General features: G+C 47.9%; 1 protein-coding gene across 1 annotated transcript; it reads left to right on the top strand.

Annotated features, from left to right (window-relative positions):
• The first annotated feature begins 2,979 nt into the window (after positions 1 to 2,979).
• Positions 2,980 to 18,723, top strand: THBS1 (thrombospondin 1). The gene is made up of 22 exons (XM_043555684.1): positions 2,980 to 3,164; positions 3,758 to 3,853; positions 4,110 to 4,669; positions 5,594 to 5,669; positions 5,967 to 6,166; positions 6,279 to 6,401; positions 7,314 to 7,407; positions 8,850 to 9,023; positions 9,320 to 9,496; positions 9,794 to 9,967; positions 10,222 to 10,349; positions 10,461 to 10,613; positions 10,986 to 11,204; positions 11,660 to 11,767; positions 12,285 to 12,444; positions 12,558 to 12,676; positions 13,919 to 14,153; positions 14,335 to 14,562; positions 14,733 to 15,004; positions 15,438 to 15,535; positions 15,640 to 15,779; positions 16,618 to 18,723. The coding sequence occupies exons 2-22, from the start codon at positions 3,787 to 3,789 to the stop codon at positions 16,623 to 16,625; spliced, it is 3,513 nt and encodes a 1,170-aa protein (XP_043411619.1). The 5' UTR covers positions 2,980 to 3,164; positions 3,758 to 3,786; the 3' UTR covers positions 16,626 to 18,723.
• The last annotated feature ends 1,795 nt before the right edge of the window (positions 18,724 to 20,518 follow it).

The raw sequence follows: 20,518 nt of genomic DNA, 5'->3' as shown, positions 1-20,518 counted from the left end.
TTGCTAGATAAGCAAAATTTTTTCTCAATTATCTTGCTCTCCTTAATTGCATGTCATTTTTAAACTAGGTATTACTGGGGCGCCTGGGTGGCGCAGTCAGTTAAGCGTCCAACTTCAGCCAGGTCATGATCTCGCGGTCCGGGAGTTCGAGCCCCGCGTCAGGCTCTGGGTTGATGGCTCAGAGCCTGGAGCCTGTTTCCGATTCTGTGTCTCCCTCTCTCTCTGCCCCTCCCCCATTCATGCTCTGTCTCTCTCTGTCCCAAAAATAAATAAACGTTGAAAAAAACATTTTTTAACTAAGTATTACTGACAGTCCTTTCCTCCTATTTACTGGCAGTGTTTTTAGGTCAATCCCACATCCAATTAGGGGAACTTAGAAAAAGGAAATCCTACAGCAAAATGCCATATGCCTTACAATTTAATTTTAAATACATAATCCTCAAGGATGGCAACTTGGCAAAGAGAGAACTGGACCGTCTCCCTGGAACACCCATCACTCAGGTCCATGTCAGATTATTGGCCTGAAATCCCAGCATTTGTAAATGTGGATATACACACACAAGAGGGACAATATCCCCCCAATTAAAGGTGTAGGCTTTCTTACTCTTTTTTTCATTCCTGCTTCTCTCAAAGCTTCCTAGAAGTTATTTAGGTTTCTAGGGAATATGTGCAGCAGTTTCTAACAGCTGCCCAAACACCCCTTCCACCGTGATGGGTCCCTTCCAACAGAAGGACCTTTGTGACCTGAGGAAGGCCTTTGTGTTTGAGATAAATAACCCCTACACCTCTGTCAGCTTTCTTTGACAAGACAGCTCTTCCCTGCCACCATACAGGTCACCTTCCTAGCTGTAAAAGCATGTTGGAGGATGAAATTCTTCTCCTTGTTTTGTTGAAAGAAGCCAAGTTCCAAGAAAAATCCAGAGGGATTCCTAAGGTCCCTTAGTCACGGAAGCAGCTAGCCCTGAGGGGGCATTCCAGGGAGCTTTTACTCTATCCTTGTGGCTAAGCCCAGGGGAGATGATTGTTTTATAAAAGAAAAGATGTATCCTGCTTCTGTGGGTTTCTTGTAGACTTGAAGCCCCCAGCTGATCTGTATAAAAATAGCAAGTGGGCGAAAGGAATGGGGGAGGGGGGCATCAGCATGCCATCCCTCCAAACACTGTTCCTAAGTAGCTGATATTATGAAGAATTATTGGCAATTGTAAAGAAAAAAAAATGCCTCTCCAGGAGCAAACAGGATGCTAGCTAGCTAGGGAAGGAAAGGGACATATATGGCTGCTGCCTCTGGAATCTTCAGACCTATTTGCATGAGTCATTACCTATGACTTCCACAATAGGAATCTGATTTGACGAATCATCCGATAGAAACTTTTATTTCTGTCTCTCAACATGTGAAATCTATCTGTCAGGTTTAATTATTATTTGAGCAACCAACAAACATGTGTCTTAGGAGCATACTTGTCATCTTCCAGAAGCACTTGATGTATACTGAGTAACTAGAAAACACAGATGCCGCAATCCGCGCACACGTGCACGTTGTCACACAACACTCCCACACAAGAAAAGCGACAGGGCCCTTGTGATGAAGGCAAAGTCGTGGGCGTTTCCAGCAGTTAGGAGTCCTGCCAGGTGTGGGGACTGAGAAGGAAGGTGAACCAAAGGGCTTTCCCCAGCCTGTGGCACAGCTCCTTATTTGGTGAGGCTACTACCTGCGTCCTGTGTCTCAGGGCCAGCCTGACAGTGCAGGGCCACAGCAGGGGAAGTGTGGCTGCTGACATCCCGGCCCTTAGAGATGAATGGAATTCCAGGCAGCTGGAGTCATGCTGGCTTGAGACGGTGGTTTGGAGCCCAGACTTCCAATGACAGAAGCATTAAGCAGCCGCGCTCATGGCAATTGGTGCACCCGCAGAAATGTAACCCACACCTCGGTTTCGGGAGCTGAAAAATGAAAAGAACGTTGAGGGAGGAAAAGGGGAAATAAAATGATAGGCAGAGGGTAACGTATTACTTTCTGGGTCTGTTCTGTAAATAGTTTAAGACCCCAGAGCCAGATGGTTCCGCAAATCCTCCAACCGGGAGTCACGTTAAGAAGCACGAGTGGGCATAAAAACTGTTTTTCAAGACACAATTTCAGTTTTGGCTTGGGGGAAGAGGACAGGAGTAAGTTTCCTTAACATTCCTGACTAGAAAGAAGCCGTCCTCGCGGGTGCCCTTCATCAGAATACGCATGCCGCCCCCAAGCGGCCAGCCGTGGAAACGCCGTAGCCGGGGCGAGAAGCGACCTTCTGCGCGCCAGGCAGCTGCAGAAAGTGTGCCCCGACGGGCAGCGGGAACGCGAGCTCCGCTCACCGCCCGGCTGGCCGACGCGTCCCGCACCCAGCGCCCGTAGGGGGGCGGGCGAAGGGCGGGAGAGGCCGAGCGCGTGGTCGCACACCCCGCCCCCCCGGTGGATGGAAGAGGGCCCCCAAATACCCCCAGAGGGAACTTCTTTAACGACTGGTTCTTTCTTGGCCGCATTTACCCCGTCGGACTCATCTGGCTTTGCAAAGGGTCTCGGTGCATAAGTGTCAAACGTCGCCCAGGTATTCAAGGAGACGCGTTTGCTTGAAATCCCGCCCGACGACCCCCCCCCCCGCCCCCACCACCACTATGGGCCCGGGGGCGGCCAAAGCCCGGTCGCCGCTCGGGGCGCTCACACCGGACTCCAGAATCCAAAGTGCCGAGCGCGAGTGCGCCAAGGCTGCGTGGGCGGGCACCTATTTTTCTGAGAAGTTCCACAGCTCCTCGGCCCCGACCCCCGCCTCCCCCCTCCCTTCACTCTCTAGCTGGAAAGTTATGCGCCAGGCAGCGGGGGGCGGAGAGAGGAACCCAGACTGGCCCCCCTCCCGCTTCCTGCCCCGCCGCCTCCCATTGGCCAGAGGAATCCCCAGGAATGTGAGCGCGCCTTTAAAAGCGCGCCGCTCCGCCGCCTCGCCAGCCACTGCCTTCGAGCCGGCCGCAGAGTCCCGGCTCCCGCGAGCCTTTCTGGCGCTGCCTCCGACTCCGGCGGCCGCCTCCTCCTCGGGTGCCCCGCTCGCCCTGCTCGCCCCGCGCCTCTCCGGGACTCGCCGCCTGTCGTTGCTCCCTAGCCGCCGCTCCGGGTCGCTGCACCCGTGTGCACACAGGTAAGGAGTCCCCAGGTGGCCGCCGAGGACCGGGTGCTGCCCTGGCCAGACACCTCGAGCTCTGAGGCTTCAGCCCCTCGCGGACCCTGGATCTCATACCTCTTCGCCTTTCCCCGCTGTCTCTCCCAGCTGATGGGAGACTTTTCTCGTGGAAGGGCTCCAGAGCTATTCTTTCCCGCTTGGGGTTCACAAACCAACTCGTCAGGACGCCCCTTCCACAAGATTTTCTTTGATTCTTCCATTGCTCCCTACACCTTTTTTGTCACTCGTCTAGACCTCTAGTTCCCTGTGCCTCCCTGCACACCCGAAACTGCGGCTCCTTGTCCTACTGTTTACCCTCGACTTGCCAAGGGAAAGTCCCCAAGTTGTTGGTCTTTGCCCCAGTGCCACCCCCAAACTTTAAAACCGTTGTCTCCTCCCCTTGATTCTTTTTCTTTCTGATGTCCTGTCCAAAGTAAATACTGTTGTCCTTCATTCCAGCAAATGTGGGGCCAAGGGGGGATCCCCCAGGGCCCTGGCCCCAAGCCCAGCCCCCAGTTTTTGCCCACCCTCCCTGCTTGGCTGCCTCTGAGGATCTGTATTTCCTGTTACAGGTTCCCTGCTGGGCACAAACAGCTCCACTATGGGGCTGGCCTGGGGACTCAGTGTCCTCTTCCTGTTGCATGTATGTGGCTCCAACCGTATTCCAGGTGAGTCTGTATGATACCTTTTGAGAGGGGGGGGAAGATGAGAAGGTGCTGGTTACCCCACGTGTGCCTCCCTGTCATGCTCTCCACTGCTAGTTGTTTCTCCCCAGAGCCCTGATTGAACATCAGAACGCAGTTTTCCTCTGACCATGGCGTTTATTTAGTGCTTTCACTGGTTGCCCAGAGTGTTCGCCCTGTCCCTTTGTCCCCATCCCTGGCCACAGCCTAGAAGGCTCATTGTATGTCCTCTGTTGAACAGAATCCGGGGGAGACAACAGCGTGTTCGACATCTTTGAACTCACGGGCGCTGCCCGGAAGGGCTCTGGGCGCCGGCTGGTGAAGGGTCCTGACTCTTCCAGCCCAGCTTTCCGCATCGAGGATGCCAACCTGATCCCCCCTGTGCCTGATGACAAGTTCCAAGACCTGGTGGATGCCGTGCGGGCAGAGAAAGGCTTCCTTCTCTTGGCCTCCCTGAGGCAGATGAAGAAGACCCGAGGCACACTGCTGGCCATAGAACGGAAAGACCACTCTGGCCAGGTTTTCAGTGTGGTCTCCAATGGCAAGGCGGGCACCCTGGACCTGAGCCTAACCGTGCAGGGGATGCAGCATGTGGTGTCGGTGGAAGAAGCGCTCCTGGCTACCGGCCAATGGAAGAGCATCACCCTGTTTGTGCAGGAGGACAGGGCCCAGCTGTACATCGACTGTGAGAAGATGGAGAACGCCGAGCTGGATGTCCCCATCCAAAGCATCTTCACCAGGGACCTGGCCAACGTTGCCAGACTCCGCATCGCAAAAGGAGGTGTCAATGACAATTTCCAGGTGAGGCCTCTTCTCCAGTTCCTGGTCCTTGGGTTCGACTGCTAGGCAGCTGACTTGTCAGGAGCGCTATAGCAGGAGAGGCAGGGTTTCCAGTATAGAAAATATACTGGAGGACCAAGGCAGTGGTTCCCAAACTTCAGGGCGCATCAGAAACACCTGGAGCGCTTGTTAAAACACATACTGCGGCACCCAGCACCCTACTCGCAGAGATTCAGATTCGGTGTGTCCGCGATGGGGCCTGATCATTTGCATTTCTAACAAGTTCAAAGTGAAGCTAATGTTGGTGTTCTGGGGACCACACTTCGTAAACCACAGATAGAAGCAAGCAATGGTTTTCCTAGAACTGCCCGTTCAAGCCTTAGATCCTTCATATGCTATTCGCAAGGAAAGGGCTTACTTTACATGCATTCTACCAACTGTAATGTAGCTCGTAATGGGTAGTGTGAGCATGGTATTTACCACTTTGCCATTTGATTCCTCATGGGAATGTAGCCAGTCCCAGGAGCCGCTCTCAAAAAGGTTAAAATAGTGCTTATTTGCTGCCACGGCTTCTTCCTTGCTTAAACGTCTCGATCTTTGCAACCCGGGCTTTGAAACTCCCACATCTAACTCTTTGACACTGGAGAGTGTCGTTATATCCTCTGTCCCTGGTGTCCGATTCCATTTCCTGTGTATCCAAGTGGGCTGAAAACTGATTTCCTTGTAAAATACTGAAGACTTGGCAGAAGGCCCAATTAAGATGGTGAAGTTGTTTGGCAGTTTATGTTGGCGTGTTATTTTGACATGGTCATCTTTAAAGCGCGCTCTTTCAAACTGTTAGAACCTCCTTTGTGTGCTTTTCCTGGCATAAACCCTCTCTCCCACCCATTTCCCCCGCCCCCACTCAACACTACTGGACAAGTAATGTGTGGCCTCTGCCCCCAGGGGGTGCTGCAGAATGTGAGGTTCGTCTTCGGAACCACACCAGAAGCCATCCTCAGGAACAAAGGCTGTTCGAGCTGTGAGTACCATCCTGTTTTGGGGGGGCATATGAGGAAATTGGGGAAGTGCCACCCCAACCAAGCTGAGAAACTTAAGTAATGGTGGTCATGCTTAAATTACCCCAGATGACCTGGTTAAAAGCTACGTGTAGATCACTCTTGAAGGTCCCTTTTATACATGTGCCTCCCCTCCACCTGTGTCCTTCACCCCAGGTGTCCTGTCTTTACAAGTAGGAACTCCAGGGGCTGGCTGGTGAGAGCAGCCGTGTGAAGACCTTCCATTACTTTCCTCATTGTATTGCTTTCTTCCTTGGCAGCTACCAACGTTCTTCTCACCCTCGACAACAACGTGGTAAACGGCTCCAGCCCTGCCATCCGGACTAACTACATTGGCCACAAGACAAAGGATCTGCAAGCCATCTGTGGCATTTCCTGCGATGAGCTGTCCAGCATGGTCCTGGAGTTGAGGGGCCTGCGCACCATCGTGACCACGCTCCAGGACAGCATCCGCAAAGTGGTCAGTGCCCCTCCCCTCAGCCCTTTAGCATGAGCAGCTGAAGGTGTATCGCAGGTGACCCCAAGTGACTGAAAATGAAGTTGGGCACTAATGGCCTTTCTCTCCCTTCTAGACTGAAGAGAACAAGGAGTTGGCCAATGAGCTGAGGAGGCCTCCCCTCTGCTACCACAACGGAGTTCAGTACAGGAATAATGAGGAATGGACTGTTGATAGCTGCACGGAGTGTCGCTGTCAGGTGGGGATCGTTACAGACTGAAATATGAATTGATGGCATGTGTTTGGGGCCAGTCTCTAGGGAAATACTCAGATGGCCTGATACCAAAGTGGATTGTTCTCCAGATGCAGTTGTGACCTCTATAAAATCTTGAAACTCTCAGAATGTTTTTCAAAGTCTTAATTATACCTCAGGCCAAGTATCTGAAAGACAAGTCTACTAAGACATCTGATCTAATTTGCCTGGTTTAGTTCAAAGGCTAAGTGTTGAATGTTAGGTAAATAAGACCTGGTTGGAACATTCCTTTTACTTTCCCAGCCCCTGACCTGTATTCAGCAATGACCCCCAGATTCCCATAGTACAGTACTGGTTGTTCAAATCACTTAGCCCGACACCGTTAGGACGTAACTGTCTACTTACCTCAGATAGCACTGTTGGCGGTGTCTGTCACTAGCTATCCCGAGTGCCACCGGAAGCCGCTTGGAGGGTTTGCCTGACTCACCGAGCAAAGCCAAGCTTAAATACAAATCCAGATCTGTATGTGAAGCAGGAAAAATGCTCACTGTTCTCTTCTCTGTAAAGAGAACATTTTAAAATTTAAAAGCCCTGGCTGAGTTTTGAGTTCATTTTCAGACACAGATGGAAAGACTTGACTCCTGATGTTCAGTGGTTCCCTTCGGACGAATTCTTTGTGCTGTCACTTCTACCACTATGTAGCCATCAAGAAAGACCTCTCTAGGGCATGGAGTGACAAGTAGCTAGCACTAGAATGGTCTCCATAATATGGTGGCTACAAATAGGACAGACAGATGTACTGAAGTCCTTCCAGTAGAGCATTTATACCCAGGACCGTGTTTCATCTTGAAATGTTACAGTATATAAACTTTTGCCTGCCACACACTTAGTAACCCATTTCTCCCTCTTGCCTTCCAGAACTCTGTTACCATCTGCAAAAAAGTGTCCTGCCCCATCATGCCCTGCTCCAATGCCACAGTTCCCGATGGAGAATGCTGCCCACGGTGTTGGCGTAAGTTCTTAAAACCTTATAACCATTCCTTAGTGACTAGCTCAGTTCTCCATAAACCCTGGACCGCTGAACAGGACACTAGAGCCCCACCCCCATTTCCATTGTGTGTTTTAATTCAGTTTCTTGCTGCAGCATCTGGTTAACTGATGGCTTGGCTGCCATATAGGCGATAATGATTTTGGTATAGCTTATTAATTTTGACTTGATGCTCTGAAGAAAGGAGAGATGAATTTGTAGCAGCACTAGCTCTAAATTGGCTGCCTTTTAGAATTCAACACGATGGCCTAGAGTTAAGAAAAATCTCAGCAGAGAAATAGACGGTCTGTAGTGCAAGCTTTGGACTTAATTGGGTTTGAAAGTTGCATCTGTCTTACCTGCAGGAATAGGAGAGAGGCCTACGAATGACAGCAGGTTCGGGGCCCTGGGAGCTTCTCCCAGACACCATACTGTTCCACGGCAGACACCCTATCCCCTGGTTTTTGTGGGCAGTATAAGTTAATCACTTTGCTGAGTCAATATTGAATGTAGTATGTACAGGTCATAAAAATGACCTCATCACAACTAAGAAATAAAGCAGGAAAGTAGCACTCACTGTACACACACACACACACACACACACACACACACACCCCTATATGTATACACTCCACACTGGCCACAGCTCAGGACAAGCAGTCTCATCGAGGCTGTGTTAACGATACTGACACTGGGATGATGGCTTCCGTAACTGCTTCTGCTCAGCATACACTTCAGGTGTGGGCTCAAGGGAACAAAGCCAGCTGGAGACTAGTGGAGTCCTGGACTTCAGTCCGGGATTGCTAGGAAGACTTCCAGCTGATGGCAAGAGAAACAAATTCTCGGTCCTGTGTCTGATACAGCTACATGCGATCCTAGTCCTGGTGCCTGGGCGGCTGGTAAACACACCCCTTGTCTTGTGAAAACCTGCGCAGAGCAGGCCCCACATGCTAGGGTAAGAGGAGCCGTGCACTGATTAACCTCATGACTGAGTTGGAGGCAGAGCCAAGAGCAGCCACACTGCTTCCAGCTCACCTGCCAGACACATGGTCTGTGGCTCCCCCGATGTCCAAAGTGACTCATATAAGCTGCCTGCGGATCTCCTGGTCTTGGAAGCCTGGGACTAGAAATGCCTACCAAGCTCTCTTCAGTCAGGAAAGGGAAACCCACTGGAAATGCTGAGAAAGGAGACCCCATGAATAGGTGAACATATGCTACTGGGAGAAGGCTTCGTGGTGCTGACCCAGGCTGAGCCTTCATTGACCCTGGTGCTGTAATGCAATGACAGGGGGTAAACCTTTTGGCTGTTGGCCTAAGAAACCCCTTGCCTTTCACCCTCTGGCAAAGGAAGGAGGTCCTGAGGAGCACAGTCTAAACAACAGCATATCTTGGTGATCGCACACTAAATGACCCCGCTTCCTCTGCAGCCAGCGACTCTGCGGATGATGGCTGGTCCCCGTGGTCTGAGTGGACCTCCTGCTCTGTGACCTGTGGCAACGGAATCCAGCAACGCGGTCGCTCCTGTGACAGCCTCAACAACCGCTGCGAGGGCTCCTCCGTCCAGACTCGGACCTGCCACATTCAGGAGTGTGACAAGAGATGTGAGCATCGTGGCCCCTTAGGAGTGTGGAGAGCTGACTTGTTCTTGTCCGCTTCCAGAGCATAGAGGTTAAGGGGACAGTTTCTAGATGGTCTGAATCTGAACCCCAACTCTGCCCACCTGTGCACCCCTGAACACAGCTTCCCCTCCCTGTGGCTCTTTCCTCAATTGCACATTGGGGATAATAGCTCTCGATAGGGTTATTTTAAGGATTTCACCTAGGTGATGCATTTCAAACGGTTAGCATAGAGCTTGACCCCTTGTAAACACCCTGTAACCATCAGCTTTGCATTTTAGTTAAACAGGATGGCGGCTGGAGCCACTGGTCCCCGTGGTCGTCTTGTTCTGTGACATGCGGTGATGGTGTGATCACAAGGATCCGACTCTGCAATTCCCCTAGCCCCCAGATGAATGGGAAGCCGTGTGAAGGCGAAGCTCGAGAGACCAAGGCCTGCAGGAGAGACGCGTGCCCCAGTGAGTGAGAGCGTGCCGCACCCCTACAGACCGGGCACCCATGGCCTCCTGTTTACCGGGCCATGAAGGGGGGAAAGGTTACTTCCTGGGGAAAAAGTAGAAGCCAAGTCCTGCATGCTCAGCAGCTTCTTTTAAGGAAAAAACAGAAAACCATTTCAAACTGGCCCTCTTCACAAACGTGGTCCTCCTATGTCCGAGTAGGAGAGGTTTCTCGGACAAAGTGAGGAGAGTCTTCTAGGAGAGGTGAGATGTCAGAAAATGGACCTTCACTTTGGCATGTGGTTCACTTTCTTGCAGTCAATGGAGGCTGGGGTCCCTGGTCACTGTGGGACATCTGTTCTGTCACCTGCGGAGGAGGGGTGCAGACACGTAGCCGGCTCTGCAACAACCCCACACCCCAGTTTGGAGGCAAGGACTGTGTTGGTGATGTGACAGAAAACCAGATCTGCAACAAGCAGGACTGTCCAATTGGTGAGTCATGCGGCCCCGGATAAAACCACCCTGGGTTTTTTGTGTAACTGAAACCCATGGTCAACATTCGGGGGATGCTCCCGCTGTGAATGGCCCTGAGTGTTTTGACTACACTGTCCACCTGGCGTTTCGGAGTCCCCTCAACAAGTGAACAGTTACATGTTCCCCACAGTGTTTCACACCGTATTGTTTTGTGAGGAGCGTGGCAGTAACAGCCGCTTATACCCACCATCTGCCTGTCTCTCTCATCCCAGATGGATGCCTGTCCAATCCCTGCTTTGCTGGGGTCAAGTGTACCAGTTACCCTGACGGCAGCTGGAAATGTGGTGCTTGTCCCCCCGGCTACAGTGGAAATGGCATCCAGTGCAAAGACATCGATGAGGTGAGGAAGCGATGGCCGAGTGCCTAGATCTAAGAAAAACAGCTGAATTCGCAGTCTTCCCCTCGGGCGGCGTTCCCTGAACAGTAGGCAAACTGTCATTTTCTCCCATAGTGCAAAGAAGTACCTGACGCCTGCTTCAACCACAACGGGGAGCACAGGTGTGAGAACACGGACCCGGGCTACAACTGTCTGCCCTGCCCCCCACGCTTCACTGGGCCGCAGCCCTTCGGCCGGGGTGTGGAATATGCCACCGCCAACAAACAGGTAGACGACACCACACGAGCAGTGTGTGTGTGGGGGGTGGGGGTGGGGGGGGTCGTCCTTCACTGAAACCACCAGGAAAGGCGGGCATGGCATTTCACAGACTCCACCAAGAAATAGGGAAAAGGGTCAGTGTCCAGTCGAGGTTTTAGAAACAGGACAGGACAACCCCATTGTAAAGCCAGCAGGGGAGAAATCGTCTGTCGCATTTGAAAATGCTGCTCTGGAACAAGTTGTGAGCCGATGGGCTAGGACACCCGCAGGGGCCAGGGAAGAGGGAGGGACAGAGTACCCCACACTCCTCCTCACTGAGGAGCGGGATCTGGGGACTCTCGAAGGCTCTGCATATGCACATCAGGATGTTGTCGCCCCCAGGTATGCAAGCCCCGCAACCCCTGCACAGATGGGACACACGACTGCAACAAGAACGCCAAGTGCAGCTACCTGGGCCATTACAGTGACCCCATGTACCGCTGTGAGTGCAAGCCCGGCTACGCAGGCAATGGCATCATCTGCGGTGAGGACACGGACCTGGACGGCTGGCCCAACGAGGACCTGGTGTGCGTGGCCAATGCCACCTACCACTGCAAAAAGGTACAGCCTGCCTCCTGAAAGAATCCACATTCCCCTGATCCACAGAAGAGGCCACGCAGTTTTAAATGCCTGAAGTTTGCAAATGAAACCAACAGATGAAATTACACAAAGGCAGAACGGCACGAATCCTTAACATGAAGTCACTTGGTGCCAAGTATGTGCACAGGGCAGACCCTTTTGGCTGGCGTGCTCCAGAGTTGGTCACGTTTCTCCCAGACGCCAGTGGAGAGGAACTTGCGTTCCCAGCACGCATAAAGCGCACAGCATTTCTACAAATGATCTCTGCCCCCAGGAAAATGCTTTAATTTCTTGTCTTCCTGTTAAAAAATACGCCCCATCAGGGAGCATAGCATTCGACTCGCTCTCGGTGTGCTGTGTCTGGGGGCCCTGCCCCACGCGTGAGCCGAGAGCCGGGCACACGGTCTGCAGCTGTCATGTGGGTCATCTCTTTCCAGGATAATTGCCCCAACCTTCCCAACTCCGGGCAGGAAGACTATGACAAGGATGGAATTGGTGACGCCTGTGATGACGACGATGACAATGATAAAATCCCAGATGACAGGGTAAGGATGCTTTCCAGTCATCCTTCTCTTCTTCTACTTAGTAGGATTCAATGGAACTACAGTACATGTACCAGGAAAAAACAACCAAACGTGTATATAGAAGCTAATAGTCATTCGCTGGTAGTTGTAATGCCTAAATATTGCCAAGAGAATATTTACATGAGGGTTTTGGTTTTTCATCTCGACCTTCCATCCCCACCCCCACCAATTTGAACAAGAAATGACAATATATAAACAAGGACCCTCTGCTCCCCAGGTATGTTTCACATTCTTACCTGAGTTGCAGGACAATTTATTTCAGCCTACAAAGAACGGGGATGGTGTCCTTATATTTCCATTTCACTGACGCACAACAAACGAGAACCTGTTTTTCATTCATTATGCTCCGGTTTTTAACTTCTACAGTGATCATGAAATAGAAAATGTTAGATTTTTGCAGTTGTATATAACACATACGGTTTGAGGCTGGAGCTGGCTGCATGGACAGTGTTGTAAAATACTCCTTTTTTTTTTTCAGGACAACTGTCCATTCCACTATAACCCAGCCCAGTATGACTATGACCGGGATGACGTGGGAGACCGCTGTGACAACTGCCCCTACAACCACAACCCAGATCAGGCTGACACAGACAACAACGGGGAAGGAGATGCCTGCGCCGCTGACATCGACGGGGATGGTAAGGCGCCAGGGGCCATCTTACTTCTCTGCAGCCCCGGATATGGGGGCGTGGCTTATCAAAACGTCAGAGGCTAGAGATTCCAGCCCTTACTGGTCACCTGTTCCCTGCAGGTATCCTCAATGAACGAGACAACTGCCAGTATGTCTACAACGTGGACCAGAGGGACACGGATATGGATGGGGTCGGCGATCAGTGTGACAACTGCCCCCTGGAACACAATCCAGATCAGGTAGGTGGACCCCTGGCACAGCCTCCCAGGAGAGTACTGGAATAGCTCCTGTTAGGCTTCTAAGAAAACAGCACTTAAAGAGTTCAAACTGTTTTGTGCCATGGCTCTTTGAGGTCTCCTAGCCCAGTTGTAGTATTTTCATACAGTTTGCCTGATGAGAGCTCCTTGCAGAGTCCCAGAGATCTTCCGTGTGACCATCTTGTAACTTCACTCTGGTCTTCTTTGAGGTCCATGTGACTTACTTTGTGTGATCTACCAGGGTCAACAGAAATTACACAAAGCAAAAACCTGACTACTCTGGTAACGTTAATCGTTTCTAAGACTGAGATGGAAGACAAGATTCTTAAAAAATTAATGACCATTTTCATGGCTAAGGATAGAATCTGGCTGTTAAAAAACCTCCAACTAAAAATACTTGCAAAAGCTCAAATTCCTGTTTGCAATGCCAGATAATTTTGAAGACTGACAAACAGATCGTTCTGTTCTCTACCTATGTGAGAGAGTGCTACAAATATACATGAGCCAGAACAGATTCCATGTCTGAAAATATTTCTTTTCATGTGTAATTGGCCATAATTTTCTAGCAATGTAAGTTAAGGCATTTCTTTTCTCAAATGCTTTGTTGTAGAAACTTAGAAACCAGATTTTTTTTTTTAAGTTTATTTTGAGAGAGAGAGAGAGAGAGAGCAAGCACGAGCAGGGGAGGGACAGAGTGTGGGAGAGAGAGAATCCCAAGCAGGCTTTGTGCTGTTAGTGTAGAGTCCAACGTGGGGCCCTGTCCCAACGAACCATGAGATCATGACCTGAGCCAAAATGAAGAGCCAGGCTCAGTGAACTGAGCCACCCATGCACCCCAGAATCCAGCTTTTTAAAAATAAAAATTATATAAGATTATAGAAATGATAGATTGAGCTTTTTCTTCATAGCGCTTATTCTTATGAGGTCCTGGAAAACAAAAAGCAATAGGATAAATAGCTTTGGGGCCAGAACAATAAAGTTCTGGATCTTTGGGATAACGTTGCAGAGCAAATGGCACGGAGGGTCCACTGTTTGTGGAGTTTGGGTCTTACCATAAATTTTATTTCTTTAATAGCATTTAATCTCCTGGAAGGGTTGGCTCTCTTCTGGCACAAACTTACAGACCTGAAACCCCACTGGCCATATTAAACATGGGAGAATCTTTTATAAGTTATCTTTAACAGTCATGACTGTTTCAGAACCATTGGCTTCTGTCTCTTTCAGCTCGACTCTGACTCAGACCGCATCGGAGACACCTGTGACAACAATCAGGATATTGATGAAGATGGCCACCAGAACAACCTGGACAATTGTCCCTATGTGCCCAATGCCAACCAGGCTGACCATGACAAGGACGGCAAGGGAGACGCCTGTGACCATGATGATGACAACGATGGCATTCCTGATGATAGGGACAACTGCAGACTCGTGCCCAATCCTGACCAGAAGGATTCTGACGGTGAGTTAGGGGAGCCACTTTAGGAGACTGACACCATGGCTCTCTCAGAGACCATAAAAGCAAAACCAAATGGATAATTAAGAGGATGAAAACACTATATGCCAACTTAGACAAGAGAGTGAATTTCTGACACCAGCAAGATTTCAAAATTCCACTGAACTCTTGCCTTTTTTGACCTTAGGTGACGGTCGAGGTGATGCTTGCAAAGATGATTTTGACCATGACAATGTGCCAGACATCGATGACATCTGTCCCGAAAACATTGATATCAGTGAGACCGATTTCCGCCGATTCCAGATGATTCCTCTAGATCCCAAAGGGACGTCCCAAAATGACCCTAACTGGGTGGTGCGCCATCAGGGTAAAGAACTCGTCCAGACTGTCAACTGCGATCCAGGACTTGCTGTAGGTAAGGAGTTCTCCAAACAAAAGACAAGTGCATACACAGGAAAGAAGCAAACGTAAAACCTGGCACTTAGGTGTCTCCCTGAAGTATTATGGATGTCTGGGAATGTAACCCAGGAGCTTCTGAAGGGCTGCAGCTGTTAACCCACATCTGGCCTCATTTTCATTTTCTAGGTTACGATGAGTTTAATGCAGTGGACTTCAGTGGCACCTTCTTCATCAACACTGAGAGGGATGATGACTATGCTGGATTTGTGTTTGGCTACCAGTCTAGCAGCCGCTTTTATGTGGTGATGTGGAAGCAAGTCACCCAGTCCTACTGGGACACCAACCCCACTAGGGCTCAGGGATACTCAGGCCTTTCTGTGAAAGTGGTGAACTCCACAACAGGGCCAGGCGAGCACCTACGGAACGCCCTGTGGCACACGGGAAACACCCCCGGCCAGGTGAGAACAAGGCCCCCGAGGAAGGTGCTGGACAAGCACTAGGGACCCTGTGCTTTGGCCAAGACTAGCCCCAGGCAGTCTTAGATATCAAGTTCCCGGCCCCAGCAACCCCAGCATTAAGTTTTGCTTTGTAAAAACCAAATGGCGGCCTCTGAGAGGGGAGCTCCCTGTAACCAAGAGTTCCCTTCAGATCCAAAGACCATTTCAGCCTCTTCAAACAAAACTTTCCTTCCTCTTTCTGCTTCCTGTGTTTCAAGGAAACACATCATGATTCCTTGATTCAAGGCCACACATCAAATGAAAGGTCTTGGAAAAAATCCAACATTGCAGCCCTCTAATTTAGGCCCATTTGGTACCCTTCAAGTACTCCTTCCTATAGAATGAAATAGAAATCTTGATTCAACCATGTTTCAACCTTTTCCTTTTCCTTCAGGTGCGCACTCTGTGGCATGACCCTCGTCACATAGGCTGGAAAGATTTCACTGCCTACAGATGGCGTCTCAGCCACCGACCAAAGACGGGTTTCATTAGGTAAGATGGTGCTGATTACATTTCACTTAGTCACACACTGATGGGGAAGGAGGAGGCGGCCAAAAATTAGGAGTGTCACTAACGAGATTTTCTCTTCCCTGCAGAGTGGTGATGTATGAAGGGAAGAAAATCATGGCTGACTCAGGACCCATCTACGACAAAACCTATGCTGGAGGCAGACTGGGGTTGTTTGTCTTCTCTCAAGAAATGGTGTTCTTCTCCGACCTGAAATACGAATGCAGAGGTAGGAGCAACGATACACTGAACCCACGTTTGACATCTCTAATTAAGACTAGTATTGAGGGTGCCCATTATGGGAGCATCTGTTTAAAATACGGTTTTAGGGACCGGGTTATTTCTATTTTGCTGTTGAAGACCACGATAAAAACAAGGCCTATAGGCTGTGGCTTATGAAATCTGGACTCCTTGTTAAGAACCTCAGTTTGCGTAGCAGTCTCTGTGCTCTCATTCCCAGTAGAAAGATAAACTGTGGACAAACTGGTGTACAGTTTGGACCCCATGAATACTACTTTCAAGTTTGACCTGTTTCTGTGCCTTACACACTACTTAGTCTTATTCCCAACATTCAAGCATAAGAGGGCCTGCCCAGCCTTTCCTTGTGTCTAAGGGTAGAAAGGGTATACTACCGTCAGACTGATGGGCTCAATTAATTCTCACTAGAACCTCAGTTCATTTTCAGTCTTTTTCTCTCTGTGCTTACTTGAGCCTCAAGTCCAGCGCTGGGCCTACCACACAATGTCTAATGTTTACTGGGCCAAGACCTGATGCCTACCAGGATCAGTCAGTAAAAAGACGGATTTTACTCCAGATTTAAATTATGACGTAATCTTTGAGTCTGAACGTGGAACACTCCCTAAACACTGAAGGCTTTAGAAAGCATAGTGTACATACACCCTGGAAGGTCCTGCTCCATCAAGCTCATTAACATTTAATAAGTTGACAGTCTTAAGCTTTTGTCAGTATAAAAGTAGAGCTATGCTAAGGTTCATTTGTTAACTGTTAACGCTAGTGCCTTCGTGAATGAATTGGCTTATCTATTTATGTGTTTGTTTATTGAACAGATTCCTAATCATCCAACTGTTGATCAAAAGACCGATCCTAACCAATGCTGGTGTTGCACCTTCTGGAACCACGGGCTTAAGAAAACCCCTAGGATCACTCCTCCCTGCCTTTTCTCTGCTTGCGTATCATTGTGGACTCCTAGGATATGGGACTTGCCTCAAGAAAATGCCGTTTTCCAAATCAGACTCAGCATACAGCCTCTGAATGCAAAGACAATCTTCCAAGAACAGAAATAATTACGTTGGTTTGCTTTCCAAAAAGCAAAAGCATCCCCCGCGTCAGTGGGCAGGTGGCTGCCCCACTCTGTTTTTGTCAGGGTAGGGTGCTAGCGTGAGGCCTTCTCTGAGCAGTGGACTCCAAAACGTTTTCAGGCGTGTGGGAGAAGGGAGGACTCACTAGAATTGGCAAACCACCATGCTTGACCCTTAGAAAGAGGAGGAGCAGGGGCCAAAGCCCTACGGGGAGGCCGTGGCCCCAACAGATGATTGTATGAAGAAAAGGTGGAGCTGTTACATGTTCGGTACTAAATCATTTTCAGGGGATTGAAAGACTTGCTGGATTTCATGATGCTGACCAGTGTTAGCTGATTAACCGCGTACATAGGCACTTAAATAGAAGCAGGGAGGGGAGGGAAAGACTGGCTTTGGGACTCCCTCCCAGAACCCCATCCCTTAGACATCACCTGCAGTGACCAAACTAGGGAATGAGAACTAAACCATTGTAAGGCTGTGCTGGCTGCCACTGCCTGGTTACCATGAAATTGTCGGTTTTATTCCAGATGTAGCTTGTGCAGATGTAGCAGGAAAATAACAAAACCTACCATCTCAGCACCGGGCTGCCTCCAAAGAGACGGGCAGCCGGGCTTGTATTTTTATGGTTAGAAAGGCACAAAATTCTCAACTAAAACATTCCTTTTCTCTTTTTTTCTTGAGTGTCACGGAGTTTTCCAACTATCTTAGACTGTAGTTTTTGGTTTTTTGTTTTTGTTTTTTGGGTTTTTTTTTTTTGGTTTTTGGTTTTTTTGTTTTACACACACTTTACAATATAAAATATTTATTTTTTACTTACTCTGGAGGATCTGTCTGAAAGACTATTCATGGAACAGGAAGAAGCGTAAGGACTATCTGGATCATCTTCGTTAGGAGTCTTCATGACTGTAAGATTGTAAATACAGATTATTTATTAACTCTGTTCTACCTGGAATCTAGGTTTCACGTGGAAAGTGTTTGACAGCAGGTAGTGGAGATTTATCAGCAAATCTCTCACAAGAACGGCACAAGGAAAATCAGCAGAGCAGGCTGCTCTTTGCTTTGTGCTCAGAGTGAATGATTTGGGATTTTTTTGTCTTTTCAAGTGGAATCAGTTGCCATTTGCTAGTGTTTGTAACTTTGAAAAAGAAAGCCAAGAGTCCTTTAATACTGTTGTACCCTATCCCTTGTGCCTATTTCCAGGGAGAAGAAAAGCATCTACACTTTGTCATTTTTCCAAAAGAGGAAAGAAAAAAAAAAAAAAGGTGAAACTTATATACAAATATTACCTCATTTGTTGTGTGACTGAGTAAAGAATTTTTGGATCAAGCAGAAAGAGTTTAAGTGTCTTACAAACTTAAAGCTACTGTAGTACCTTAAAAAAAAAAAAAAGTCAATGTTGTACATAGTATAAAAACTCTTTGCAGAAAAGTATTCCCAATAAGGAAATAGCATTGAAATGTTAAATACATTTTCTGAAAGTTATGTTTTTTCTATCTTATATACCATTGCTTTATTTTTATAAATTATTTTCTCATTGCCTTTGGAATAGATCTCAGATTGTGTAGATACGCTATTTAAATAATTTATCAGGAAATACTGCCTGTAGAGTTAGTATTTCTATTTTTATAAAATGTTTGCACACTGAATTGAAGAATTGTTGGGGTTCTTGTTTTGTTTTTGATTTGTTTTTCGCTTGTTACCCCCAGTTTTTACTATTTACCAATACCTTTTTCTAGGAATGTGCTTTTTTTGTACACATTTTTATCCATTTTACATTCTAAAAGCAGTGTAAGTTTGTATATTACTGTTACGTACAAGGAACGACAATAAATCATATGGAAATTTATATTTATACTTACTGTATCCATGTTTATTTATTCTCTACTGGCTTTGTTATGAGGTGTGGGTAAACTCCATTCCTAAGCCAATACAACATACAGAAGACATTACAGTAAATATTTGTAACATTGACAGTTTCTATCCAACTGAAGGTGACTGATTTGCTTGGAAAACACATTCGCTGCATTTGTGGAATCAGAACAAAACATTAGCCTGCCCTATTAAAAACAAAGCAAGGACTCAAAAGGTGGACCCCAATAGGATACAATTTTATGTTTTAGAAACGTAATTAAACGTTGAGTCCATTTCAGAGTACAGTTCTGTTTCTAAAAAGAACAATGAAAACAAAGGGGAAAAAAATATAAGCGAGGTGCACACAATGCTCACGGCTACATTTTCTGGCCCATGCATGACGGCACTGGATAGGTAGCATACAATTACATATCATCGAGAAGCGTTAGAAGTGTGAATGAGGGAGGAACCGTCATTACCAAATTGGGCCAAACTTTATAGACATACCCTGTCAGAAGATGAATTTACCTTTGGTCAAAAACAGGACTAAGGATTTGGAAGAAATCCAAAAAATACACATCAAGTATCAAATTTTTAAAGAGAAGACCAAAGCATTACAATAAGTAGAACTTGAGTATGGGTGAGCTAACAATGAAACCAAAATATTGACTAATTTCCAGTTTTAATAACAAGTACAATCAGAAATCTTGTGAGAAGGTTAAAGGTCTGGCTTTGGGGGTCCATGAAACACCACACATGACTGGCTGAGACAGATTCTTGTTGATTTTCCGTCTCATTCTAAAAACACTTCCCCCGGGGCACCTGGGTGGCTCAGTCAGTTGAGCGTCTGACTTCGGCTCAGGTCATGATCTCGTGGTCTGTGAGTTCAAGCCCCTGGTCAAGCTCTCTGCTGACAGCTCAGATCCTAGAGCCTGCTTCGGATTCTGTGTCTCCCTCTCTCTCTGCCCCTAACCCACTCGCATTCTGTCTCTGTCTCTCTCAAAAATAAGTAAACATTAAAAGAAAAAAAAAACACTTCTCCCATCTAAGGCAGCATAATCATACAGAAGTATAAATTACCAAATCATTTCATGGTGCCTAGGTAAAGAATAAAGAACTATAAGATATCAAAAAGGGCTACAGAGTTTGGAAAACTGATCTGAAAGATAATTCTTTGAAACAGGACATCATCCCTTCTCAGAGGAGCACAAACATGGCAAGTCTTAGGAGAGAATTCTAATTCACTTTTTTTTTTTTTTTAAAGTAGACGCCAGGTCCAACGTGGAGCCCAATGCGGGGCTTGAACTCATGACCCTGAGATCAACACTGAGCTGAGATCGAGAATCTGACGCTTAACTGAGCCCCTCAGGCAGTCCCAATTCACTTTTTAAGGAGCAAACCTACAGGAACTGTAAAGATCCTGATAGGACACAAAAAGTGTCCAGGAACAGAAGCTATTTTCCCAGGTATCCTTCGTGTTTACTTTGAGACTGACCTTCAAATCGGTAGATTGTACGGAAATAAAAGGCTTGTTAAGAACGAAGATTATGCCATCAAGGTGCTAAGAGAGTTTTCCTGCTAAGAGAGTTTACGATCATGTGTTTTAGAGACAGTTGGATTAAAGGGCAATAAACTTTAGGTCCTGTGGGGATTTACAATAAAGGTGGTGCGGGTAGTTTTCCTGAGAAGTCATAGCAAAAAACTTCAATTTTAAGATCCTAAATTTGTTTCTAATAGGAGCTAGCTCTTGCTCTTTCATAGTTTTTCTTCTCGATCTTGTTCTGGGGGAAAGAATCAG

This window comes from Prionailurus bengalensis, chromosome B3 (genome assembly GCF_016509475.1).
Source record: "Prionailurus bengalensis isolate Pbe53 chromosome B3, Fcat_Pben_1.1_paternal_pri, whole genome shotgun sequence".
Lineage (NCBI taxonomy): Eukaryota > Metazoa > Chordata > Mammalia > Carnivora > Felidae > Prionailurus > Prionailurus bengalensis.
Note: the sequence above shows the minus strand (reverse complement) of the source record. Positions and strands in the feature narration are given on the sequence as shown.

Coding starts and splice junctions, on each gene's coding strand:
- THBS1 (XM_043555684.1), top strand. CDS start 3,787: ATGGGGCTGGCCTGGGGACTCAGTGTCCTCTTCCTGTTGCATGTATGT. Junction 11,205..11,659: donor CCACCTACCACTGCAAAAAG/GTACAGCCTGCC, acceptor ATCTCTTTCCAG/GATAATTGCCCCAACCTTCC. Junction 15,005..15,437: donor CGGGAAACACCCCCGGCCAG/GTGAGAACAAGG, acceptor CTTTTCCTTCAG/GTGCGCACTCTGTGGCATGA.